The 27,737-nt window shown below is 36.7% G+C and overlaps 2 protein-coding genes across 5 annotated transcripts in view; both read right to left on the reverse strand.

Annotated features, from left to right (window-relative positions):
• Positions 1–422: 422 nt before the first annotated feature.
• cavin1a (caveolae associated protein 1a) lies at positions 423–19,938 on the reverse strand. The gene is made up of 2 exons (XM_051097981.1): positions 18,940–19,938; positions 423–2,722 (listed from the first exon to the last, which is right to left on the reverse strand). The coding sequence occupies exons 1-2, from the start codon at positions 19,498–19,500 to the stop codon at positions 1,976–1,978; spliced, it is 1,308 nt and encodes a 435-aa protein (XP_050953938.1). The 5' UTR covers positions 19,501–19,938; the 3' UTR covers positions 423–1,975.
• Positions 19,939–21,423: 1,485 nt separating this feature from the next.
• The window catches only part of atp6v0a1a (ATPase H+ transporting V0 subunit a1a), a 33,767-nt gene continuing 27,453 nt past the window's right edge, over positions 21,424–27,737 (reverse strand). For 2 of the 4 annotated variants that reach the window (XM_051097838.1, XM_051097821.1), the window contains 5 exons: positions 27,202–27,312; positions 24,732–24,749; positions 24,160–24,277; positions 23,620–23,791; positions 21,424–22,634 (listed from right to left, as the gene is read on the reverse strand). In XM_051097838.1, the coding sequence (XP_050953795.1) occupies positions 22,541–22,634; positions 23,620–23,791; positions 24,160–24,277; positions 24,732–24,749; positions 27,202–27,312 (513 nt within the window). In that variant the 3' untranslated portion in view covers positions 21,424–22,540. The remainder of the gene's footprint in view (positions 22,635–23,619; positions 23,792–24,159; positions 24,278–24,731; positions 24,750–27,201; positions 27,313–27,737) is intronic. The other 2 variants (XM_051097847.1, XM_051097829.1) reach the window with 1 other exon arrangement.

Consider the following 27,737-nt stretch of genomic DNA (forward strand, 5'->3'; position numbering starts at 1 on the left):
GATTTGATGTACTAATATACATGGTTACTCTCTCTTTTTGTTTAGTTTTTGCTATGTCCCTGTTCTACATTTGCACATATACTAACCTAATTGACTGTTATATCGTTATTGTCATATAATAACATACTGAAAGAATTCCGCAATATTTTTAGAAATAGCACTGATTTTGAAAGAAGACGTTCACATCGAACTGCAGATTTCTTGATGATACAGCTTTATATTGCTGTGTGTGTCATGTTTGCTTATCTGTATTAAACTATCAGTCTGTGGCCCATGTCTGCTTCACCACAATGCTACTTTTGCTTACCAGAGCAATAACACAGGTGCTAATGATCTACAGTGTGCAGCTTCTGCTCTGTCTAAAAGCCGTAAACAGGTCAGTAGATAGAGAATGAAAGAAAGAAAGAGAATCAGGTCTCACAGCACAAAGGTGGACACTTTTATTTGTTTATTAAAAGCAACCTAAGCCTAAAATCCATTTATACAGCCACACATTTCACAAGGACAATAGCAGAGCCATAAACCCATAAGAAGCTTCATTCAGTCATATTTTCATAACACCAGATCATAAAAAGCATGATACAAAATGTGTTTTCAGTGAGTGTACTGTTTGTAAAAATTAGTCTGTTCAAGCTACATGCAGTAATGTGGGCCAACTACTTGACATGAAAACACTTAAAGTACAATGAAAGATCAGTAATGGAGTTGAATACTCAGGATAGAACTATGATGTATTTCTCTTTAGTTCAGTGAGCTGGACTACACAATGACTATTATATCAGTACTACTTTTCCATTGAGTAGGTCCCTGTTCACCTAACACTCTATTTGTGTGTGTGTGTGAGAAAGATAATAGTTTGAGCATGTAAAAGTGTATATGTACAAACAAGGTAAACAGTCAAATGAATTTACCTCAGAATGAATAAAACTGAATTCTGAAAAGTAACTTTTCCAGTGACTGCTAAGAGCTTCTTGTTTACATGTATAGATCAAATATCAGATTATGCTGTCTGTAGACGTCAATTGAAGCAATTTTTTTACATAAAGCCTGAGTCAAAGAGTGAAGCATTTAAAACCTTTGGAGCTTGGATTACGTTCAAACCAGTGATTAGATCACAAAACAACTCGTCATATCCACGTCATTATTAAAACCTTCAGCTTCAACAGAAAAAAGTTCAGTCAGCAGTAGTTATTTGTAATTCTTTCTTTCTTTTTTTTATATTTTCTCTTCAATTAGAATATTTTACAGTTTATTTTCCCTCAAAACAATATTTCCGTCAGACAACGTACTTTCTAGCACCTTGAGGTTTTCACTTTCAACAGCTTCCAATAGTTCATTCATGGCATGAAATCAAAGCCCAGATGTTCTGTAAGATGCATAGGGCCTGCTATTAATTTATACTGTTGAAATCAGCAGCCATCACATCACATGATAGTACAAATAACACAAGATATTCTTTAAATACAGGCACTTACATAAATATATATTGGCAATATCTGGCTGCAACCTGGTTACAAATTTGATTACAAATTAATAAGTTCATATTAAATGTCTAATGGGAGCTAAATGCCATGAGAGTGTTATGAAAATATTCTTGCGGAGCACAAACCGCCTCACATCCATCTTTTCTGAAAATACTATAATACATTGGTTTTTTAAGATTTTAAATGTTGATTAAATCTTGATATTCATGTTAAAAAGGATCTGATCATACACTTGACCATTAGTCAATTTAAAGATTGACAACCGAACAAAACAAAACAAAAAATGCAACCTTGGGGTTGAGAAAATAATAAGAAAAAACAAAAAAACAAACTAAAATGTTCAGCCAAAGGTCCAGTCAACTCCATTCGTTTACTCTCTAATCCGTCCTCAAGCACATCTCAGTTCCCTACATCCTTTTAGCCTTATTCATCTTCAGACCTCCACATTATTTTTCCATGTTGAGCTTTTCCCAGGGTTCATCATGTTGGACTTACTGGCTGGCCTTCTCTCTTGGCCTCACCGTCTCCTGGAACGCCAGTCGTGATTGATCAGCTGCTTCTAGGAAGGCCTCCATCTCTGAGCTATCAAGATTGACCAGTTCACCTTCCTCCACCCCTGACACTAGACCTCCTTCCTGCTCTGCAAGACCCTCCTGGACCTCGTCGTTCTGCTCCACCTGCTCCTCCTCTTCCTCAGGTTCTGGTGTGGGTTCAATCTCCCCCTCACGGACCTTCTTGACGTGGAAGGTGAAGGGCGGTACGCGGTAGGTGGTTGATTTCGAGCGGGCATAGATGGTGTGGTCGGGCGTCAGTGACTTCTTCATCTTCTCTCTGGAGCTACGGATCTTCTCACGACGTTCGGTGTTAGGCGTCATCTTGGTTCCTATTTTACCCATCTTCTTGCCAAGGCTCTTCTTAGTCTTCTCGAGGTTCTCTCGGGTTCTCTGACGTGTCTTCTCCAGGTTCTCTTTAGTTCTCATTCGGGTTTTCTCCAGGTTCTCCTTGGTTTTCTGTCTGGTTTTCTCCATCTGCTCTTTGCTGAAGGCCATCTTCAGCTTGTCCACCTTCTGGAGGCCACTGCGTTTGATGCGCTCGGCACGAGATTCCTCTATGATCTCCTCAACCTCAACTTCCTCTTCGGAGCCATGTTCTTCATCTCCTCCTTCACTCAACACCAGCTCTCCTTCCTCTCCTGCAGCCACTGGCTTCTTAGAGACCTTCACAGGTTTCACCTTGTCCTGAGAGAAAAGATGAAAAAAATTAAGGAACTAAGATTAGACTAGAAAGATCAGAATATTTTTTAAACTTCCAGATTTAAATTAGGCATTAATAGCACCATTTCATACTACAGTGAATCAGAGAACGTTTCACTTTCAGTATTACTGTCAGACAAAAAGTACTGAATATAAAAAGCAAGCATGTGCAAATATCTAAATATAGAACTCATAGTTTCATAAGAGCATACTCAGCATACTTTGTTCCTGTCTACAATACTTAGGGGGATTCATGAGCCCAATATTTCAGTAACATATTTGTCCTTGTTTTTTTTTTTGTTTTTTTTGTTTTTTATCAGAACAGTAAGACAGTGGCAAAGAAAGTGTGTAAGTATTATGGTTACTGTAGTATTATTGCAGAGCTTGTTTTGTTTTGTTTTAGCATGAGTGCTTTGGATTTTTTTTTTTTTTTCTTGGTGGAATACCAAGAAGAACAGGCGCGGGCACGGCTGTAAATTTTATGTGTGAGGCTTTTGGTCTCATCCGTGTCCAGCTATTTTTAGCTGTTCAAAACAGCTTGTTTTGCTGCTTGATATTGCAAACAGGTCTGTCTTACCATATTATTTTAATGTAGGCCTATTACCTTAATAGGCCTACATTAAAGCCAATTTCACTTGAGAGTCAGCAAGTTGAAATTGTGGAAAATTTTAAGTATCTTGGTTCAGTTCTGGATTCTCATTTGAGTTTTGCTGATAATTCAGAGTATGTATTTGAAAAAATGCTCTCAGCTACTTTTCTTTCTTCAAGTGTCTTATGTTGTTAGCTCACGCTGGACAAAATGCATTCCTCCGATTCGATTGTGAGCCTGGCGAAATTTCCGGGTATTTCGCATTTTTTGAAAAACCTACTTTTGCGAACCAGTTCTAGGTTATCCCCAGATCGGAACCAAACCAGTGCATTCTTTGGAGAGTGAATATCAATACTTGTTTAAAAAAATAACACTTTTCAAGGGCGTAAACGATTGTACATTGCGCAATTCCTGCACATACGCAGAATATTCATATCATAGTGTTAATGATGCTCTGTAATTTGTGTTTTTGCACTGCTGTAACATTGTAAAGTAAATACATGGTTTGTTTTGAGACACCTGTTTACTGTTTCATTACACTATTGTAGAAAAATTTAGAAATATTTAAATACAAATTAAATACATCTTTACAATATAAAAATATGGCTTATTTTGCGAACTTACAACTATATTTCGTAAACTGAGCTGAGTTGCCAGCTGAAAAAATTGAGTTGCCATTATTTAAGAGTTCAAGTTGGAAACATGTTAACTCTAGTAGAACAAACAAGAATAAAATAAGTTCAAAATAGTCTCATGCAAATAGTTGCCTCAATTTTATTGAGCAAATGGGCACAGCATTTTTTACAGTGTACGATAGAACTCCTCATTCTGGACAACTTTGCCTCTAGAACTACTGCTGTCAATCAAATTGTTTGTTAAATGATTGGGAAGATGAAAAAAAAAATACTTTTGAGAACTAGTCCTAGGTATATCACTCAATCTGTAAAACAACAAAAAAAGCAAAAAACAAAAAACAAAAAAAACACTGAAGTACGATTCTCTGGACTCTCTAGTCCAATAATTATCAAAAAATATTGAAATTTACCTTTTGGTAAGCTATAATGGGATCGTTTAGAAAAGGGGCCTGTCCAAATTTACCTAAAATCCTATGAAGCATAAAGAAAAAAACAAAACTTCACAAAACCACAGCTGCCACAACAATAGTCATAAATGTAAATATATATATATATATACACATATTTCTATGGTAAATTACCTGGATTTGCCAAAAATGTTTTTTTATTTATTTTTTTTTAAATCATTGATTTGGTGTTAACAGGCTTGCTAAGTTATGTCTTTTTTCATATGTGCCTAAATGTCTTAAAGCGCTTGAACCCCGCTAATCGCTTCTTGCAGTTATATTACTTGGTTTCTTCCTACAGCGGCTAACAAACCAGATGTCTCTCACATTCACAGAAAATGGCTTACTTTCATGTTGTAAAATAAGGTGGACAACAAAATATATTGACAGGATATCATTATTTATTTCAATGTATCCTGTTCTTGATCATCCTGGTGGGGTATTTTTGCGATAAAGCTGACTGTACACTCTTCTGAATGCTGACTTCATCATGAGAAACTATCTAATAACAGTTTAATGATTGTATTTTGCCTTCTTAACCCGTCGGACTTCATTCTGTCCAAAGACTTATAATCACTCTATATTGTTACCCCTAAACCTGTTGTTCAATATCCCATTGAGTCATTCAGTTCTTGTTCGCAGATCATGCAGATAGAATAATATTTGGAATTCAGGACATGCTATAACTCGTCTAAGCACTGGGAAAGATAATCAGCATGATTACACGGGTGGAGGAGCTTTGTAGTAAGATAATGAACTGATTTCTATGCAACTTGAATGAGAAAATGTCAATGTGATTAATTTTAAATATATGCCATTACTAAAATTATATCAAGCCCACAGACAAGTACAGCACTCCCTCTAGAGGGCACTGTGAATGAGCTGTTTCACATGTAAACACTTTGAAAGCTCTTGCAAAGTTAGTTTGGTTTCAAATGAGAAAACAATATATATATATATAATTTACAAATTTGAACAAAATCTAATATATATACAAACTTTAAACAATATATATTATATATTTTGAACAAATACGCACACACACAATGATCTGGTCCATACAAAGTTTTAGAACGCATAATAAAACTAACAAAAAGAATATTTATGTGCTTGAAATAAATATTTTATCGTTGTGTGGCTAACGTATCCAAATGCATTTAGGGGTAGTAGCTAGTAAACAGCCTATTAAGCCTATTAAGCAAAGAACCAAAGTCCAATGAAAGACTGAGATGATACAAACTCTGACACAGTCTCTCTTGCACATTCAACTAGGACCGTGTGAGCAATCCAAAGAGATTTATTACCCAGAAATAAAGCATCCCAGAATTCCCCTGGAGAACTGTTTGCACAGAAGTACACTCATTCAAGCCCACACACACAAAAATACAAAGTCGTCCACATCTGAGTGGGACAAGCCAACGTATCTTTACATCAAATAAAAGGGAACGTCAGCAGATATGTATCAACACAATATGTAAGTTTAAAAATACTTTAAAATATCCATACTTAAAAAAAGACGAATGTGCTCTATCTATAAAACAGATGCTATTTTGAGCAGGCGAAGCACAGTGATGGTTTCAGCTCAATGCTCAGCTTGTAAGTTGTCATATTATGTTATTTAAGCATGTGCCAAAATAAAGACAGCTGCCTTATTCCTTTTCTTGATCATAATGGCTGTATCCAAAAGTATAACACACCCTCTGGTGGTCAAAAGAAGAATTGACACTATGCTGGGATCTCCTTATTTTTACAAATAATTCTGTTATCTCTGAATCTGTTTTTCTCTGGCCCCGTGGCAACGAAAATCCTTGTAGACTTGCATGGGTTTCCTTATGTGGTTTGTGAAGGCTGAAGATGTGTGTATGTGTTTATTTTAGTCGGGCCTTTCCTCTCTTTGCATTCCACTCATCTCATTCCCTAAACGGTTTTCATTCATTCACTCCTTAACCACCTATAACTGTATCACTATTCCGTTCTGCACCCTCACCAGTACATACTTGATGCTGTCACCATAGTAACCGCATCCACTGACTGACTCAACGTTTCTCATAGACAAGCACTGAACTGAATACCTGCAGGTATTGTGCTGTGTGTATGTGTGTGTGTGTGTGAGAGAGAGAGAGACATAACAGACAGCTAATAAAACCCCCAGATAAACTGTGTAGTGTTAGATGTGAGCTTTACTTTATGTCTTGGCTGACTTTGGCGACGCCAGTTCAGCGGCTACTGTTGACTCACAGTCACTTGCAATGTCAAAACAAATCATTTCCGGTTTTTGATGCAAAAAAGTTAGTCCTCATGTGAACCTGGGTTTAATAAACACTCTAAAACTCCAGCACGAGCCAGAATATACAGGAGCAGAGAGGTCTGAGGTGTTGCACAATGCTGGAAATGTGCACATACTCCTCGAACACTTAATCCAAACAGCTAAAGCTAACAGAGAGAACTCAGTGTAAACACGCACAGAACTACTGAGAATGTAAAAATCACATAACTGGAAAAGTCCTTTTTATATAATAATTTGTGGGGCGACAACAAATTCCAGCTGGTGAGTAATACGGAAATTAGAAAATACCATATGGATTGTGTATTTTGCAGTCGATTCACGTTTAGTGTTGGGGGTAACACATTGCAAGTAACGCAAGTTACGTAATCAGATTACTTTTTTTCAAGTAACTAGTAAATTCACAACAAAATATCTGACTTCAAATAAATAAACACAAGTTACTTTATTTTTCTCGCTGACACCCCCATGTTGAGTGAAAGTGGGAGTAAGTGCTTTTCCTTCAGCCTTATTTGGTGTGAAAGGGCTCTTACAGTTGCCAGAAATATAACTTTTTGTTATTAAAAAACAAATAAGCAAGCCCAGCCCAGGTAAAAGTAACATAATGCATTACTTTCCATAAAAAGTAACTAAGTAATGCAATTAGTTTTTTTTTTTAATGGAGTAACGCAATATTGTAATGCATTACTTTTAAAAGTAACTTTCCTCAACACTGCAAATATTATTATTAAAATGACACTTTAGCAACTATACTTCGTTCTATACATATAAAACTAAGAAATATTACATCTCTTGCTTCTTTCTCTGAATCGATAAAAGGGTGGATATTGGATAATCAAACATGTCTTCATAATTTTAAGTAGTGGTTGCTTGCTTCCTTTTTTTATCTGCATTTTTTCCTCTTCTCCTCTTTGGTCTGTGACCGTTTGCAAGAATATATGTTTTCTGTGTACTTGTGGATTTCGGTTTTTACCATCAACCTGTCAGGGACTGCAGATGAAAATTCGCCTGAATGGCTAAATCTGGCACATTTGCATAGTAAATTGTTTACTTATGTTAATTATTGTGCATTGTCCCTTTAAAAAATAAATAAATAAAGAGAAATAAAGAGAACTTTTCCAAATTATTTCCATGCGTCAACCAAGCGACATTTTACTTAATACTAAAACTAAAAGTGCCAAAAAAAAGTCCACTTTTAGACAGATTCTTGTAAATATAACAGTTTCATTTATTGCAATTGTAACAATGCCTAGAGTTGAGTCACTGAGTGCAAGGCCAAAACCAGTCTAAAATTAACACTTACCAATCCCCAAATGCCAGTAAGGTCTGGCTTTGGTGAGTAAATAAATTGTTTGCCAGTTGGCTGGTGTCTTAAAACATGATTTAAACAACTATTTCTTAGTGGAAGTTTTTCCAGGATGTTTAAACTTTCACTGTGGCTACACTTTTTAGTTGACCAAAGCAAAAGTGCAGCAAAATCACAATTTGTTTTTATATTTTTGTGACAGTTGCAGTGTCCAATATAACACAATGACTTACACTGTTTTCTACTAAAATGTGACTACATAATTTCAGTGTTACAAAAAATAAATACTTTTTTAAAACTCTTGTAATTACATATACACCACCAGTCAAAGGTTTTTAAACAGTAATCTTTTGTCATTTTTTCTTCTGCTCACCAAGCCTGCATTTATCTGATCCAAAATACATCAAAAGCATTTTTACTATTTAAAATAACTGCTTTCTATTTGAATATATTTTAAAATGTAATTTATTCCTGTGATCAAAGCTACATTTTCAGCATCATTACTCCAGTCTTCAGTGTCACATGATCCTTCAGAAATCATTCTAGTATGCTGATTTGCTGTTCAAGAAACATTGATGATAATGATTACTATTATTATTATCATCATCATCATCATCAATATTTAAAACACATGAATACTTGTTTTTTTCAGGATTCTTTGATGAATTGAAAGGTCCAAACACCAGCATTTATCTGAAATAAAAAACTTTTGTAACATTATAAACTATTCCATTTAAAAGCTTAGAGTCAGTATATATATATTTTTTTTTAAAAAATACTTTTATTTAACAAGATACTTTAAATTGATTAAAAAGTGATTATAAAGACACTTATAATGTTAACATTTTTAATAAATCATTTGACTGGAGTAATGATGCTAAAAATTCAGCTTTGAAATCACCAGAATAAATTACCTTTTAAAGTATATTCAAACAGAAAACATAATTTTTAAATAGTAAAAGTATTTCAAAATTGTACTGTTTCTGCTGTACTTCGGATCAAGTGCAGGCTTAGTCAGCAGAAGAAACTTAAACAAAAAACGTCTGACTGATATACAAAGTTCTTGATTCACTCAGAAAGTTTGTTTTGGATCCTGGTTGCAATTATGTAGCACTGGCAAGAACAATAGTGCAAATACAGTAACCATAAACACCACATTAATGCTGCTGCCAGTGTGTCTGGAACCATGTAATACCCTCAAACTCCTGCTCACAAGCTCTGGACTAAAAAGAATGTCAGTCCATACTGTATATATAGAAGGATCCCCATCTAACCCCCTAAAAGAGGCAAACAATTACCCAGATTAAGTTATCTGTGGACTATGGCACCATGACAACCGTTACCAAGACAGCCGCAAAAACATTTGGTGCTGTCGTTGCATGACATATACAGCTAAACTAACTCAGCCAGTGATGAGTAGATAACAGCTGTGTGTGTGTGTGTGTGTGTGTGTGTGAGGCATGATGTTGAAAGGCATGTTAAGGTTGAGGCACTGAGCAGCAGCTGTACAGCGGAGCTCCTACTGAGAACCTGAAACAACCATGAATAACTTTAATCATGACTTTAGTATTGGTTTTATAACAGCTATTACAAAAATACGATCTCTATCTTGCATAAGAGACAAGATCTGTGTCGTGCCAGTCAGGGACACCAGAACCACAAGTGCACATGCACTAGTTTTTTCAAGGCTCAAAGATGCCTTTATTAAATTCATTAAACAGGCACAACAACACACACTATTGAATCTGTCTCTCATCTGCTGAAGGCTATATTAAACTACTGCGGTTGAAACGGGAGTCATCTGGTGTTTTTATGTATCTGAAGGCTTTATAATGTCAAAGAGGTAAAGGCTTTTCACCTATTAGCCTCATACATAGGGCTTCTTTTAAAAGTGACAATAAAGACATTTACAATGTATATATATATATTTGTTAGGGGCGTTTCCTCTCAGGAGGCAAGGGAGGCAGTGCCTCCTCAACACTAGAGGAGATAAAAATTCATAGTACAAAAATAAAACAACGCAAATATTACATAATATAACATCAAAAAGCATATCACTCGTTTTTCTAAAGAAACATTGTTCCACAGCTACACCAGAAAGTAAAGTTACAGCTCATTGAGTTTTAACAGACCCCCTAAAAAACTGTGAGAGACTGATGTCGGTAGTCAAAAGAGAGAACAATGTCAAATTTACCGTCCCTCCCATAGACGCTGCGTTAAAAACACCCTCACATTAGCGTTAACTAGTTTTTGTAACTTCATGAAAAGGTGAAATAATACTAAGTATGGTGTTATAAAAGTACAAATATAAAAAAAAAAAAAAAAAAAATTAAAACTAAAACATGAAAAACTTTTCAAGGATTTGTGATTATGATGACCATTGAAATGTGTCATCACAGTCTTGTGAAAAGAGAATGGGGGAAAGTTACATGAGAGGAGGCAATGCCTCCAACGCGATATGATTGGATATGACTGGTTATGATCAGCTGTGATTGCTTCATGCAATAAATCCCGCCTCTTGTATTCGTGCGTGTTCCCGAATCAGTCTGAATGAACAATATGCTAGAGTTAATGGGACGACTAATTTAAAAAAGTACTAACACGCTTAGATATAACCACTTTGTTATGTCAAAACAAGACTTAAAATGGTCTAAAATCATGATCTGTGGGAGTTTTTAGTGAGTAACAAGCTTGGAGAAATTTGAAGTCCAATGTTTACCTGTGTCCAGTATTTACCTAGCTTTGATGATTGATGATCTGAAAAATTAAAAAATAGTTAGATGTTAACTATTAAAAAGAATAGTTGAACGTAAGTTCACAAATAATATATATTGCTTAAATTGTTATTTCCTTGAGTTATTATTTTGAAATAAATGTAAAATGATTAAAAACACTAACTTGATGAGATTCATACTTAGCTTTAATAAAGAGAATACTGATTACATTAAGTTTTATTTGTATTATAATCACTGCATTTGCTGCAACCACGGTGCTCCTGACAATCCAAATATGCTTTTATTATCCAGTGCTATGAACACACAAGAACATGAGTTTAAACAGCACTGCATCTAAAAGAGTGACAGATGTTGAACTGAAGTGGACAACACTCTGTACAACTGAAATTGAATGACTCCTAGTTCTGGTTTATTATAAGTAAAGGTGAATTTTAACTTCAGATGTGTGTTGCTGTGTCTGGCTATGCACCATCGTATCAAATGTTGCTCCATATTCATCTGCAGCCCTGCCCCATGTAAGCGATATGAAAGAATGCACTAATTCAAATGCAGATGTTCTGTATCTCATATTTGACATATTACATAACATGTTTTAAATAATAAGTTAAAGTAACCACTTCTTCTGATGCTTTATAAAACACATGCATACACAACATACTGGTAGCAACTCATGCCTCATTATTTTCTCAGCCCATTCATCAAACATTGCATTCTGGCCTGGGCTAACACGCAATACACAGTATACCTACGCACACGCGCTCACACCGAACACACACTGCTGTCTGGGTAAACATGATACCCTGAATTCAGTGCAAAAATAGAGCAGAGGCCAACCATAATGTTGGAGATCACGCAAACCCCCATAAGTCACAGCCACATCTCATCATCATCCACCCAGCAAACACCTCCAGCAGCGCCACTTAGCATTCAGCCTTTTCTTATCAGACTGCTGTAGAAATGACACGGCTGTCACAGTATCCTTGTCTGTGTGCACGAGGAATTTAATACCATTCAGATAATGTGCATCCCTAAAATAGTAGGTAAACTGCAGGTGCACAGCTGCAAAAGCAAATCATTTCTAATAATGCAATGAAAATGTCTTCAAATGAGGCACCAGTACTGAAATTACCAAGAGCCCTGTTGAAAAATGCAGCATATGCTGGTTAGGTATGTTTTGAAGCATGGCTGCTGGTTTGAGCTGGTTTAAGCTGGTCCTGAGCAGGAGCTAGTTGCTTAGGACCAGTTCAAACCAGCAGCCAAGCTTCAAAACATACCTAACCAGCATATGTTGTTTTTTTTTCAACAGGGAGGTCAGAGGTCAATGGATATTTCAACCAATAAATTAAAAGGAACTTCATGGAGCTGTTCATGGACTGTTCTGGTACTAACAGATACCAGTGATACCTTCTGAGAATAATGATGTTAATGTCAGTTCTGAATAAATCAATTAAAATGTCCATTTATTTATAGCATATGAAATATTTATGTGTGTACTCTCGCTCTCTCTCTCTCACACACTTGCCACCTACGAGAGTCCAGTTTTACAGGGGTAATTTATGTAGGTCTCAGAGGTCTGTGATTAGATATCTGATAAATGCCAGTAGTGTAACCTGCAGCCTCAGTGGACATTCCAACAGAGAAGACTGAAACTGAGACTTCATGAGCAATTCAATCCACACACACAAACATATATGCACATGCACACATGCATACATTCATTGAGAAATATTATTACAATTTAAAACCTTTTTCGATTTGAATATATTTTCAAGTATAACTTATTTATGTGAAGCAAAGCTGAATTTTCAGCATCATTACTCCAGTCTTTAGTGTCACGTGATGCTTCAGAAATCAGTCTAATATGCTGATTTGCTCAAGAAACATTTATTTTTATTACCAGTGTTGAAAACAGTTGTGCTACGCTGACTGAATTGAATGAAACTTGCATATTTTGCTGATTATTGCTATTGAAATTATTGTCATTATTGAGCACTAGGTGAAATATTAGGCTAATATCTTAATACTGCTTGTACGTATTTTTACCAACTATTAACTATAATACTGCTAATACTATATATACACTGAACCCTTTCTTGCTTACTAAGTCCTTCTCTGTATGATTTAGCAGCTTCCACACGTTTTTTTTTTTTTTTTTCCTGTGGTTTGACAGCATAAATTAGCAGAACAGCCTATTCAGTAGTACATTTACCATGCAAACCATGCTGTTGTTTACATCCAGATAACTGACCAAACCGTGAAGTGCAAACCCTCTATTTGGTAAGGCACCGAAAACGAATAACGCGTTGTACAGAGCCACTAAAGGGACATGGTTAGTCGCTTGCTAGCAGTAGCCTGTTATATTAGAGTACATAAAATTTCACTAATACCACATAACCAGACGTAAGGAGAGATGACTTATCGGACGATGGCGAATGATTTGCAGATCCCGAGCACCACTGACAAACATCTATTCATGTAAAATGTGTGGTAAGTACTGCAGTAGTATACACAGAGTATGTGTGATGTGAATCTCGAAAGTGAAAGTAAAAAGTGAACACGCATTCAAAAGCGATTTCAATGCTGCGCATATTAATAGTGGCTACCTGATGCCTGCTATTAAATATATTATAAGTACCCAGCGATATAACTGCAAGAGAAAGCACTGAAATATGTTACCGTGGACCACAAAATCAGTCATAAGGGTCAATTTTGTGAAATTGACATTTATACATCAGCTGAAACTTGAATATATAAGCTTTCCATTGATGTATGGTTTGTTAGGATAGGACAATATTTGGCGAGATACAACTATTTGAAAATCTGGAATCTGAGGGTGCAAAAAAAAAAAAAAAAAAATAAAAATATTGAGAAAGCCATGCATATTACCAATCAAAAATGAAGGTTTTGATACCTATATGGTAGGAAATTTACAAAATATCTTTATGGAACATGATCCTTACTTTTAATATCCTAATGATTTTTGGCATAAAAGAAAAATCAATTTTGACCCATACAATGTATTTTTGGCTATTGCTACAAATATACCCCTGCTACTTAAATCTGCTTTTGTGATTCAGGGTCACATGTTTTTTTTTTCTCCAATCTCATATATTTCTTTTAGGGGTTCACAGTACACGTCATTTCCTTTTCAAACAGGGTATTCAGATTCGTCCACATACTTAGAGCATACAGTGTCCAACTCATTCAAAAGTCTTTGATCACTGTGAAAATCTACTTTTACCACCTAGAAATAATGTTACTGTAGTAAAAACAATAATCTATAATATTACAGTAATTATTGATATATAAATTAATGAATAAATAAATACATTTAACATTGAAACCAGATGCTCTTTGGATCATCTCAAGTCATGCAGCATAACATAATCATCAGATTACACAAATTTGTGGCGTTCATGTAGCTTGGGTGCATGCACAAAAATGATGATTGTATTTGATTTCCAAATTCAGTGTTGATATTCTAGTAATATAATTAGCAGTTGTTTTATAATGATTTAGAAAAAAAATGCAGTAAAGAAGCATTTTCATATGTGGTTTCAGACTTTTGCACCCCACTGAATGTATATGTGCACATTTGCCTAGTGGTAAACAAATATGCATATCTAATTATGCATGCAGGAAATTGAATGAATTGCGTATATCTACAGCGCCCATGTTTTTCACACAGCTAATGTATGCTCATTCCCATGAGAGATAAACAGAAAGCGTTCTTTCTATGTGATCCCTCTGGTGCATCTTCTCTGATTATCCCTAACAGACTATAATGAACCTCATTAGGCAACATCTGCCCAGAGAAATGATGGGAAACAGCAAACAGAACAACATTTCATAAATATACCAACAAATGACCTCACTCACTCCTGTCATCTCCCATCACTCAGTTCCATGTGCATTAAAAACATTAGAGGCCAATTACATCACCACTGTTTTCCCCCCTGCAGCCCCTCAGAGCAGCGCTGGAAGGAAATGACTCGTTAGTGGGGCTAAATGCAGTAACGCTGGTGTAGGGTAAACAACAGCAAAGTGCTGGAACACACTGAACCTCAGCCTGTCTACATGTTACATGCACATTAGACGCCCCTGCTCCGGCGCAATAATGTCAGATCACCGACAGAAAGGAATAATAACATCATTACTGGCTCAAAATTACATCTGTGGATTTAAAAGAGTCATTAAACACAATTATATAACGGCAAACATATTTAATGTACCATCCTGCACTGTCAATCACACAGCTATAGTGATAGGTGACAATGGCTGATAGAGGTAATTTGTTGTATTTAATACTGTAAAATGGTAATTTAACAGTTTATTTATAAAGTTGGGCTTGAGCTTGGGCTCAGCTGTCAAACTGAGATTTGAATTTGTGGTGTAAAGAAGTAGTTCTAAATCAAAAAAGGGTTTTTAAAGACTCTGTTGTTGTTTCTTACGTATTTACATGCGTGTGCCGTTGAACTGCTATATAAATGCAATATCATACTCATAGCTGTGCGATATGGCTGTATATTATTGTATATTGTGAACTGTGAGAAAAGACAAACCGCAAAAGTCAGGCGGTGCTTCTAAAACCGAAGGATTCTCTTTCCCTCTGGACTGACGGTAGTGTCATTATGGTAGCCTTGCAGACATTACCGCATTCTGCACTATAATTAGACTGTAAGAGAGAGTTTGAGGGGGGATGGGGGTCTCAGAGTGAGTCTCCATCCATCCACACTGCGATCCAGCACGCTCTAAACACACTTAATCTGACTCCAACACAGTCCAGCTCGCTTGCACAAGACTCTCTTTACAACTGCGCGAAATCCTACACCCGACACACTGATCTTGTATTTTAGCAAAACACCAAAGAAAGAATATGCTTTCTACATATGAAGTGTTTGGTGATATTTTTAGAGAAACCAAACACCGGTGAACTTTTGCACACTTATTTCAGATGTTCACATTATTTTTCCTCATCATTCTTTGCATCACAAAGCCTGCATGGAGGTGAACTGCATTATCCAAGTTGCATATAGAAGTACGGTAAGTTGAGTCATAATAAATAGTGTAAGTGAACCATTCTCTTTTAAAAGAGAAAGGATCACTCGGGAGGTACCATAAGGTGCAAAAGCCAAAAGGCACATCACTGTGCCTTATTTAGCCCTAAATGTTACATATTAATACCTTTTGAAAAGGTACTGCCCTAGTGACAGTTTTGTAAAATTTTTTACCTATTTATTTAGTTATGCAAAAGATATAGATATAAATCTTGTCTCTTATGTCTTCATCTTATACGTTTAACGTCAGCCAACTATCTGTCACAGCCAACTGTCTCAGAGACACATTAAGGAAAACGTATAGGCCTTCTCTTTGTGCAGGCAGTGTACAATTACCTTATTTCCCAGAAAACACATCTACGTTGCTAAGACATCTGTGAAAGAGTGCTTCATCTGAAAAGCACTGCAATCTATTTTAAGCATCATATTTGTGAACAAACACAATTACGCCTTATAAACATCTTAATTCAAATAGACTCTCAAAGTCTTCATTCCATAAGAATGCAATAAACTGATCAAAAGTGACAAAAAAAAAAAAAAAAAAAAAAACTTTTGCATTGTTACTAAATATTAGCATTTCAAACAAACGCTGGAAGAAATGTTTCTTGAGCAACAAATCAGAATATTAGAATGATTTCTGAAGGATCATGTGACAATGAAGGATGGCGTAATGATGCTGAAAATTCAGCTTTACATCACAGGAATAAATTACATTTTAAAATAAATTCAAATAGTTGTTTAAATTGCAATAATATTTCACAGTATTACTATTCTTACTATATTTTGGTAAAATAAAGGCAGCCTTGCTGAGCATAAGAGACTTTTTTTTCCCCAAAAACATTAAAAATTCTTACTGATCGCCTAATTTTGGGTATAATTTATTACAAAAATACGTACTAAATGTTACTCTAACATCCCGTGACACATACATGATGTATCGATAGAACGATAGGCAGAACGACAGATAGAACGATACACAGAGAGATAGGTAGATAGATAGATAAATAGAACCATCGATAGAATGAATGAACAATAGACATAGATAGATAAAACGTTAGATAGATAGATAGATAGATAGATAGATAGATGATAGAGCGATAGAACGTTAGATAGATAGATAGATAGATAGATAGATAGATAGATAGATAGATAGACAGATAGAACCATTGACAGAATGAATGAACAATAGAGATAGATAGATAGAACGTTAGATAGATAGATAGATAGATAGATGATAGAGCGATAGAACGTTAGATAGATAGATAGATAGACAGATAGAACCATTGACAGAATGAATGAACAATAGAGATAGATAGATAGATAGATAGATAGATAGATAGATAGATAGATAGATAGATAGATAGATAGACAGACAGATAGAACCATTGATAGAATGAATGAACAATAGAGATAGATAGATAGATAGATAGATAGATAGAACTTTAGATAGATAGATAGATAGATAGATAGATAGATAGATAGATAGATAGATAGATAGATAGATAGATAGAACCATTGACAGAATGAATGAACAATAGATATAGATAGACAGACAGATGGATAGATGATAGATAGAACGTTAGATAGATAGATCGATCGATAGATAGACAGACAGATAGACAGATAGATAGATAGATAGATAGACAGATAGATAGATAGATAGAACCATTGATAGAATGAATGAACAATAGATATAGATAGACAGATAGATGGATAGATGATAGATAGAACGTTAGATAGATAGATCGATAGATAGACAGACAGATAGATAGATAGATAGAACCATTGATAGAATGAATGAACAATAGATATAGATAGATGATAGATAGATAGATAGATGGAACGATAGAATGATAGATAGATAGATAGATACATAGATAAATAGATAGATGATAGATAGAACCATCGATAGAATGAATGAACAATAGATAGAACGATAGAACGATAAACCGACAGAACGATAGATAGATAGACAGATAAGATGACAGACTTCAGCCAACTGCAAAGACTAAAAATTTTTCAAAAAGGCTCATTTTTGACATACATGCAGTATTTGCAGTACACTCATGGTATGTGCTAATATAGCATTGTTCAGAGATTGTGAGGTTAGACAGGAACCTTTGAAGGTTCACTTAGGAGTGGACTGACACTTTATGATACTGAGTGGGGAATTCAAGGCCAAGCCCTGCAGAGGAATCCATCTGTACTCCAAAACAGACCTGGGAAGGAAGACTACAAATACATGCTCACGCAGCAGACCCTAGCAAAACATGATCTTGCTTATCAATTCTATTAGTATAGCACATTATATTAGTTTAGTACATTAATTATATAAGTAGATTTGTAAACCTATCATAGCAACTGAAATGTTTGATTGCATTATAAAAAGCTAGCTCCAAGGTAACAATTTAAGGTCAAGATTAAGGTCATAGATTTAAGAAATATATCACTGATGAAACAAAATGTTTCTGTTTTTGTTTTTTTCACCTAAAACACACCTAGTAATAGCTTGAAATTGGATTTATATATTTACAGGTGGTTTCTCCAGGTGGTATCTCCAATCTTAATGATATGATCAAACTTCATTTTTACCCAAATGTCTACAGGTTTCCATCATTACTATGACTATTTAAACACTCTGATTTGTTCTAAAAAGAAAAAAAAACCTTTCATAACCAGGGTGAATTAGCCAGCCAGAATTAGCTTTAATCAATCAGAATGTGGCTGACTCTCTTAAAAATAAAGATTCTTTATTGGCATCAGTGGTTCTATGAAGAACCTTGAAGATCCATGGAAACTTTCAAATGCAGAAAAGGTTCTTTATAGTTGAAAAAGCATGTTCTTCAAAATGGTTCTTTTAAGAATTGTTCACTGAAAGGTTCTCTGGGGAACCTTTGTTTTTAAGAGTGTAGCCCACTGGTTAGAGCTGGGAATGATATAACCTAACTACTGGAGGTTTGAACCCTGCAAGAAGTGAGCCATGCAGTTGAGTAAGGATTCCTTGAGGGTTCCTTTGAGTTGCTTTTGAATTAAGTACGAGCTAAAAGACTAATTAGTATCACTGGTTAGGACAAATGAATGAGATGGAATGCCAGGCTTGGACATCAAAGACTTTGCAATCAGCTGCTCTGTCAAACACCCATTACTCACCTGGAAGATGAGCACTTTGAAGTTCTTCCTCTTGAGGAGCTCATGCTCATTGTTCTCCAGTTTTTTGATCTGTCCCGCTTGCTTCTCCAGGTCTGTGCGTACGCTCTTCACGTTGACGTTCACCTTCCGCACCTTGTCCAGGAGCTTGTTGACCGTCCCGGCCGTTCCGACGTGACTCTTCGCCAGCTTCGCCAGCTCGGTCTGGATGCTGCTCATGTTCTTCTCCATGGTCTCCTGTTTGGCTTCGAGGCCTGTCTGAGTCTGCTGGATCTGATCCACCACACCTATGATTTTGTCTAGGAGTGCCAGGACCATCATGCCGGTCGCCTGGGCATCAGACTTCTGGGCCTCACCGCTGCCGCCTCCGTCAAGTCCCGGACCCAACACCAGGTCCACCTCTTCTGAGTCGTCGTCATCATCGTCGTCACCTCGTTTTGACTTGAACACCTTGGAGGTCGTGGCAGGTTTGCTGGCAGCGGGCACCAAGGCGACCTCTTCATCGTCATCATCAGAGACTTCGGCGAAGACGGCGCGCTCCAGTTTGAAATCTGTGTCGGCCATGGCTCGGTTTCAAGTAGAGTCCGATGAAACACGCACAAGCTTACTTGCAGACAGAGAGGGCTGAAGCATGCACACTCGTTGCCCGGTGTGCAAGAACGCAGTCCTGAGGTAAAAATAAAGTACTAAAAAAAGACTTGAATGACAGAAGACACCCAACGATCAGGGCGGAACAACTCCAACTTGCAGGCAACAACCTTCGGCAAATCTTCTTGGCTATTTCGAAGTTAGCCTTTCTTTCAAGGCACCTGTACTACTCACTACTCTCTAGGTTTGCTGTAATGCCTCAAACTTTCCCTCCCGTCTACTCCGGGAGCTCGGCCAGTCAGTGGAAGCAGGCTCTCTCTCCAAGATGTGTGGGAGTGTGAAGGTGGTAAGGAAGAGTGTGTGTGACCACAGCTCCTCGTGAAGCCCGTCCGTCAGGTCTTCCCTTTCCCTCCTTAGTCCAGCCCTCAGCTGTGATCACTTACTGTAAGGTCACACCCACACTGACCCTTTAAGGGGATTCTCCACCCCCTCTAGAGCCTGGCAAGGGACACAAGAACACATACCCACCCACTCATTTACGCAAGGGTATGAGACAAACGGCTCAAATCGATTTATGACTCATTAAAGCGTAAACCTGATCCTGAAAATTACTATCAAAGACACAATGCATTACTGGAAACACTGCTGGCATTACAAGTACTTTGACTAGAGTGATGAGCTGTATATTTTATTTATTTTAAATTTTTTTGGAAAGTTTGCTTATCACATCAGCATCAATGGAGTGAGAGTTCCCTCTCTAGCAAGTGTGAGCGATTTAAGGACTCTTTAAGATGGGAAAATGTAAAGCTCTGGACTTTTTGTTAGCGTAGAAAAATACAAACTGATCAAATTTTGTTTGAAATGTAATTAAACGATTAATTCACTTCCAGAGTAAAAATTTCCTGAACATTTTCACCCCTATGTCATCTACGATGTTCCTGTCTGTCCTTCTTCAGTCGAAAATAAATTAAGGTTTTTGAGGAAAACATTCCAGGATTTTTCTCTATATAGTGGACTTCAATGGGGATCAACAGGTTGAAGGTCCAAATTGCAGTTTCAGTGCAGCTTCAAAGGGCTCTACATGATCCCAGCCGAGGAATAAGGGTCTTTTAAACCACAAATGCTTGTCTTGCATTATGTAATCACGTTGGAAAGGTCAAATGTGACATAGGCGGAAGCACCGGCCCAGTGTTTGCAAAGTGAATGAGCAAAGCAAGTCAAACGGCCTTTACAAAAAAAAGGTAAAACGATGATGTTGGACGATTTTGAAGTTGGAGGAGAAAATGAGTTTTTTTGTCCTACCCTACCTTTTTGAACTAACCTCATGTGACATTGCCACTGTGATTATGTAATGTGCAAAGTCGGAAATCGTGTATCGGAAAGCTAGTGCTAGATGAGCTTTTGTGAATGAATGAGGCATTTTATAGCACTTTAATGTGTATTGCTGTACACCCAAAGTGTTTTCAACCATATGGGGGGGTCTCTCCTTAACCACCACCAGTGTTGTTAAAACGTATATTCATTTTTAACCTAAAAAAAAAAAAAAAAAAAAAAAAAAAATATCACCAATCGTTTCGCTATATAAGAGCCTTATGCCTTGGCTTATGCCTTTGAAGCTGCATTGAAACTGCAGTTTGGACTTTCAATCCGTTGATCACCATTGAAGTCCACTATATTGAGAAAAATCCTGGAATGTCTTCCTCAAAAACCTTAATTTCTTTTCAAGCGAAGAAAGAAAGACATGAACATCTTGGATGACATGGGGGTGAGTAAATTATCAGGAATTTTTTATTCTGGAAGTGAACTAATCCTTTAAGAAATATCATAAGAGTATGAATGCTGTTATTCCAAATATCAGCATGGTTAATGTGAAACCACAGCAAAGATACTAAACAGAAATATTATTTAATCATTTATTGTTTATTAAAATGTATATTTTAGGCATCATATAATTATACGGTATATTATTAATAATGCATATTAAATTATTTGTATCATACAGGTATAGACATAATTAACAGATATTTGCAAAAAAAACAAAAAAACAAAATTATTCCGTTCAGATCCACTCCTTTCTTTTTATTGACAAATAAAACAGACATAATCACTTAGCTTCACTTACTGCTTTTACTTGGTATAGTTAATTTCTCTAAGATTCCCTCTGGCATTTATCAAACCAACACATTTTCTTCAGGAGCCAATGCATGTGCATGTTGTAAGCTCATTTATAAACAACGATCAAAAAACCCATAACTGCAGCAGATTCATGAGATTAACAGACTAGATGTGTATTTGCATTTAATCACAATAGCGAAACACAAAAAACAGCAACACAGTTCAAGGCCAGCTAAAATATATTTACTCTTATGCTTTTAAGGGAATGCAAAGATCTGCAATAAATCTGGGGGATTATTTGCATCTGTTATTCAGATATGCTTAATGAGGATATCAGAAGCTTGTGAAATGCCATAAAGTGAAGCTTGCTTTGCTGCATTGTGAAATGAGGTCCCTTTGCATGAAAACTATTATATAAATGTGTCAACATAAAGGATAAAAGATACATAAAAAACAAACTAATAATTTAAGAGACTGGACAAAATATCAGAAATAGACAAAATCTTCACCTAAGTAATAATGGGAGGGAAACTATAATGATATTTTGCCTTGATTGATGAGTATGTACAAATTTATGAGAAAAAAAACATGCTGTTTGTACTCCTGCGTGCTGAATGGCAACACCACTTGAGTTTGTATTATTACATAATATATATTGCTGCAAGTATTGAAGAGTTATGAAATCATTATGCAGTTCTAGTTCAGATTATTTTCAGCTTCAACTAATAACTAGTCTAGTTTACCTGCTTGTAAATTATTCCATTTATGTCCTGATGTAGAACACCTGAGAAATTTAGAGCCTTACAAAGTCACAGTGTTCACACAAATCTCACAAGCAATCTGATGGGCTCCTGTGGTTTGGAGGTGTGGTAGTTGGGGATGGAGAGAATGTGGGTGTGGTTTAGTCTTCAAACTTGCCCTCCAGAATGCTGTCGAAAGTAAAAGGCATGAACTTGAAGCCCTGTCCAGTGTAGAATTTATTCTGGAACTCCACCCTACAAAAGAATAAGTGAAGAATAAGTGGATTGCATTTAAAATAAAATAAAATAAAATAAAATAAAATAGCCCTGCCTACTTCAAGCTTTTTCATGGCAATTGAATCAATGCGTTTTTGTAAGAAAAACATCCATATTTAAAACATAATAATCACTTTAATCTAGCTTGCACTCAGTGTTGTACACGGAAGCAGCTCCGGGTGAATGATGTAACACGTTGGCGTTGCCATGCGCCAGTGAGTCTCGTGAAAACCAACTTTTGTTTACAGGAGCAAAGGAAGCAAAGACTTCTTACTTTAGCAAAGAAAAACCAGTCTCCTCTTGGCTTATATAGAAATCCTCTGACATTCTTCTTAACAAATCCTCATTTTGTGCTTCTAATTCGTGACCATTGTTTTGCACGTCTGTGTTCGTCACTTCTGACGAACAAACACGTCCTACGTCATCCGCCTGGAGCTGCATCCGTGTACAACAGTGAGTGATTAAAGCTAGATTAAAGTGTTTATTGCATTTTAAATATGGATTTAAAAAAAAAAAAAGCATTGATTCGCTACAGAAGGCGTTTATTCACCCCCCCGGAGCTGTGTGAGGCATTTTTTTTTTACTATGGATGGATGCACTTTATTGGACTTGTTTTGACCTGTTGAAGAGAAACACCTGTCCATGCCACGATAAAGCTTGAAACAGCAAGGCCATTTTTTAATTTAACTCTGACTGGATTCGTCTGAAAGAAGGAAGTCATATACACCTAAGATGGCTTGAGGGTGAGTAAATAATGGGCTAACTTTCATTTTTGGGTGAGCTACCCCTTTAAATTTTGTGTGTGAAGAATAACATTAAGCACTCAGAAGAGTCACTACAACTGGATTTTGCTGGACTGGTGTTCATGTAGACATCGATGGGGGCGGCAAAGAGTCGACTGCGCTTTAAACTTTAAAGTGTTAACTGCTTTAATTTATAAAGGCAAGTGTGTGTGTGCACTTACCAATGCAATCTGAGAGCATGAAGGAAGGCAGACAGCCCTTCCATGACCAACAGAATAAACACTGTCAGTGTAGCAAAGGCGGCAAAGATGAATGACAGGACAATGAATCCACCAAAATTCCTAGAAGCAAGGCCCATGTGCATCACCATTGACCACAAGACCTCAGAGAGCTCTGTAAGAAAACAGAACCACTCTTTTAGAAACACTTTGTACACAATTCATTTCTCTACACTGCATATTGAGAGGAAAAACAGGGTTGCAGTTCATGAATTTTCATTACTCTTCCCAATCATGCATGATGAGAGGATTTTATTTATTTATTAAACATTATTTAATTATTTTATCACAGTAAAAAGACTACAGAAGACTATAAAAGACTATAACTACTAGTCTATAAATTAGAACTGAGCATAACCAAAATTTCCATGTATTTCCCAGGCCTGGAATTACAAGGTTTACAGTTCATACATCATTCAGTTTATACTTTCTTTGGGTGGAATGAGTGCAATAAATGCGAGTGTGTGTGTATGCATTACTTACGCGCATGGGCCAGACTCAGCGCCCAAAGCCGTAGATAAGAAGCGGTATTTGAGATGCAGCCTAAGCAGTACTCTATAGTGTGAATGGCTTGATGCACTGCAACATCTGCAAAATCAAACTGAAGAGAGAGAGAGAAAGAGAGCAATACGAGCTGTTCAGACTAATGAAAAAACACAAATCTAATCCCACTCCCAGCTCAATCACAGCATGATTAGCAGCCCTGAATCTCACGGGCATGAGAATAAAATCACAGCGCAGGGCCTTTCAGATCATCAGTGTCATTTGGTGTGATATATATGTTATAATCACATTCCAGCACGGCTCACTGGATAATTCCTATAAACCGATGGTGGCTAAAACAAAGGAAAATCAGTGTCTAGAAAAGAAAACATCTGGAAAAAGACCAAACACCAACTACAGGAGACTACCCAACACTGAAGCCTGCAGGAACACACAGACACAAGCCGCAGAGAAAGAGAACTGCACGGGTGATGGCGCACATACACACAAACACACACAAATGTAAAAAACGACAACATCTACACAGAGTCGAGAAGGCTGTCTGCTCTTACCACTTCCTCCTCTGACGGCTTGAAAGATAATCAGACACATGCACAGACAGACACACAGGGTTAAAACAGGGTTAATGACAGAGTTAGAATCTGATAAAGAAATAGCGAGAGGAACAATACACTTCAGTTAACAGAAAATGCAAAGATCTAATGACCAACACACTTATTGTCAGCCACAGCAAAATGCAGTGGCCCCAAAAAATATTTAAACACTGAAGCCACACCTACAAATGCATGAATGACAGTGCATTAAAGGGACAGTTCACTCAAAAATGAAAATTGTCATCATTTACTCATCCTTCTGTCATTCCAAACCTGTACAAGTTTCTTTCTTATGTTGAACATAAAAGAAGATATTTTGAAGAATGCTGGTAATTAAACAGTTGATAGTCCCCGTTGACTTCCACTATTCCTTTCCCTACTATGGAAGTCAGTTGGGACAAACAAATGTTTAGTTCTTCAAAATTCTACAAAATATCTTCTTTTGTGTTCTACATAAAAAAACTTATGCAGGTTTGGAACGACATGAGGGTGAGTAAATGACAAAATTTTCATTTTTGGGTGAACTATTCCTTCAAATAAAATGTGACAAAGCAAGCGGCATTTATTTTAAACACGTACAGCACATTAAGTAAAACATTTCATAAAAAGGTTTGTTAGGTTTGACAAAGACATGATTTGCAAGTTTGGACATTTTCTATTTGTCAAAAGAGGAATGTGATGTGATGAATTACATCTGCTAAGACACCTTTGTGAAATTAAGAGGGACTGACCTCATATGTCCACTAAAATCACTGAGACCAGTTGGTTGAAAGTAATTATAAAAACAGCTGAGAAATTTAAGATCTAGCAACATTGGCTTAGAGCTGCCACTTGGTTTTTGTAAACTGATACATTTTTAAAATTTAAAAAAAAAATTAAATTCTGTCATTAATTACTTGTATGTCGTTCCAAACCCAAAAGACCTTTGCTCATCTCAATGCAACTGACATGTTCAAGACCCAGAAAGGTAGTAAAGACATTGTTAAAATAGTCCATGTGACATCAGTGGTTCAACCATAACCATAACCATAACCATGTGTCAGTCTTCGATGCACATTCACGAGAGTTTCACAATGCATGCGTGTGGTGCTCCTAATGCAGGAGCCGGCGATCTGATGTAGAACCCGGATGCATTGCGCCTTGCACTTTTTTGCCCAACCTAACTTATTTGATGGGCTTTTTTTTTTTTTTTTTTTTACAGTTTTTTGCCTTTATTGTTCTAGGACAGTGTAGATAAGACAGGAAGCGAAGTGGGAGAGAGAAGGGGCGGGATCGAGAAAGGTCCTGGAGCCAGGATTCGAACTTGAGACTCCCGTAGCACAACAGTGCTTTATGTCAGCACGCTGCCAACAAGTCTATTGCCGCAGACAGAGATGGGCGTTTTACTTGGTAATTGTTTAATAAAGTCATTATTTATGTTTTCTTTGCACACAAAAAGTATTCCCATAGCTTCATAAAATTAAGGTTGAATCACTGATGTCACATGGACTATTTTAATGACATCCTTACTACCTTTCTGGGTCCTGAATGTGTCAGTTGCGTTGCTGTCCACTCAGTATCAGAAAGCTCTTGGATTTCATCAAAATATCTTAATTTGTGTTCAGAAGATGAACGAAGGAACAACATGAGGAATGATGTGAGAGTGATTAATTAGTGTCAGAGTCACTGAAAACGCCAAAATGAGACAGATAAAGAATCCTGGGGATTTGACTTCAGTCTCCGGTAAACTGATTTTAATGGCTGACTGTTTCACTGGCAGGCCTGGTTGGAACAGAAGGATGAAGATTATTTGGCACTAATGCACTGAAATGATCGTATTTCAAACCTCAAAATATTGCAGGTTATTTGCCTCCATTTTATTTCCAGGGAGAAGAAACCAAGTTAGCCAGGTGGGTGTTTGTTTAGTGTTTTGAGGCTGGTTGCCATGGGATACAGTGGTCGGGGGGAGAGATAGTGCTTTTAAAAGGGGCTGCCCCAGTTTAGACCAGCACTGGTATGCAGATCACAGATCCAGTTGAGTCACAGAATGGAATGCCCAGTCCATACGAGCGACCCCACTGACAACTGCCACAGCTTTTACTGGCAGTTTTTACCCGGGTGTGACTTGTCACCGTGTGGGTGGGAACAAGTTTCACATAGACTACTAAAAAGAAATTCACTTTAATTATTCTTATGATGAAGCGTTAAGTTATTCTCAGGATCAACAGATGACATCACATGGAGTGTCGGACAGAAGAACCCGACCCAAACAAATATCCAGATAAATGAGTTGGCAGGACATGTGTCATAGAAAGACTATTGTTAAATTTCACAAACTAAAGCATCTTTGTAAAATTAAAAACAAACAAGGATGGGTAAACTATTAAATTAGTAAAATTATTAGTTATTCTACAGGCTAGTTATTTAAGAGCAAAGAATGTTCCCTCACCTCAGGTGAATCTTCCTCAAAGTTTTGGGCAAGCTGGTCATGTTGGATGATCTCAGCTTGATCCTCTGTGGGGCCGTTACCCACACGGATTCCCCCAAAATTTTGTGTTCCCTGCAGAAAAAGTAGCATTCGGTCATTGTAGTCAATTTTAGCTGAGCCATTATAATCTAGGTTATAATAGTTTCCATGCTTTCTAACCAAAATAACAGCACATTAAAGGATTAGTCCACTTCCAGAACAAAAATTTATGATATGTATTCACCCCCTTGTCATCCAAGATGTTCATGTCTTTCTTTCTTCAGTTGTAAAGCAATTATGTTTTTTTGAGGAAACATTTCAGGATTTTTCTCCATATAATGGACTTCTATGGTGCCCCCGAGTTTGAACTTTCAAAATGCAGTTTAAACGCGGCTCCAAAGGGCTCTAAATGATTCCAGCTGAGGGAGAAGGGTCTAGCAAAACGATCAGTTATATAAAAAAAAAAAAACAAGACAATTTATATACTTTTTACCTCAAACGCTCATCTTGAAAACTCC

This window comes from Labeo rohita, chromosome 3, assembly GCF_022985175.1.
Source record: "Labeo rohita strain BAU-BD-2019 chromosome 3, IGBB_LRoh.1.0, whole genome shotgun sequence".
Taxonomy (NCBI): domain Eukaryota; kingdom Metazoa; phylum Chordata; class Actinopteri; order Cypriniformes; family Cyprinidae; genus Labeo; species Labeo rohita.

Excerpts from the sequence above, each read along its gene's own strand:
- cavin1a (XM_051097981.1), bottom strand. The coding sequence starts at position 19,500 with ATGGCCGACACAGATTTCAAACTGGAGCGCGCCGTCTTCGCCGAAGTC. Across the intron at positions 2,723-18,939 it reads TCAAAGTGCTCATCTTCCAG|GACAAGGTGAAACCTGTGAA; the intron begins GTGAGTAATGGG and ends CTTTTCTCTCAG.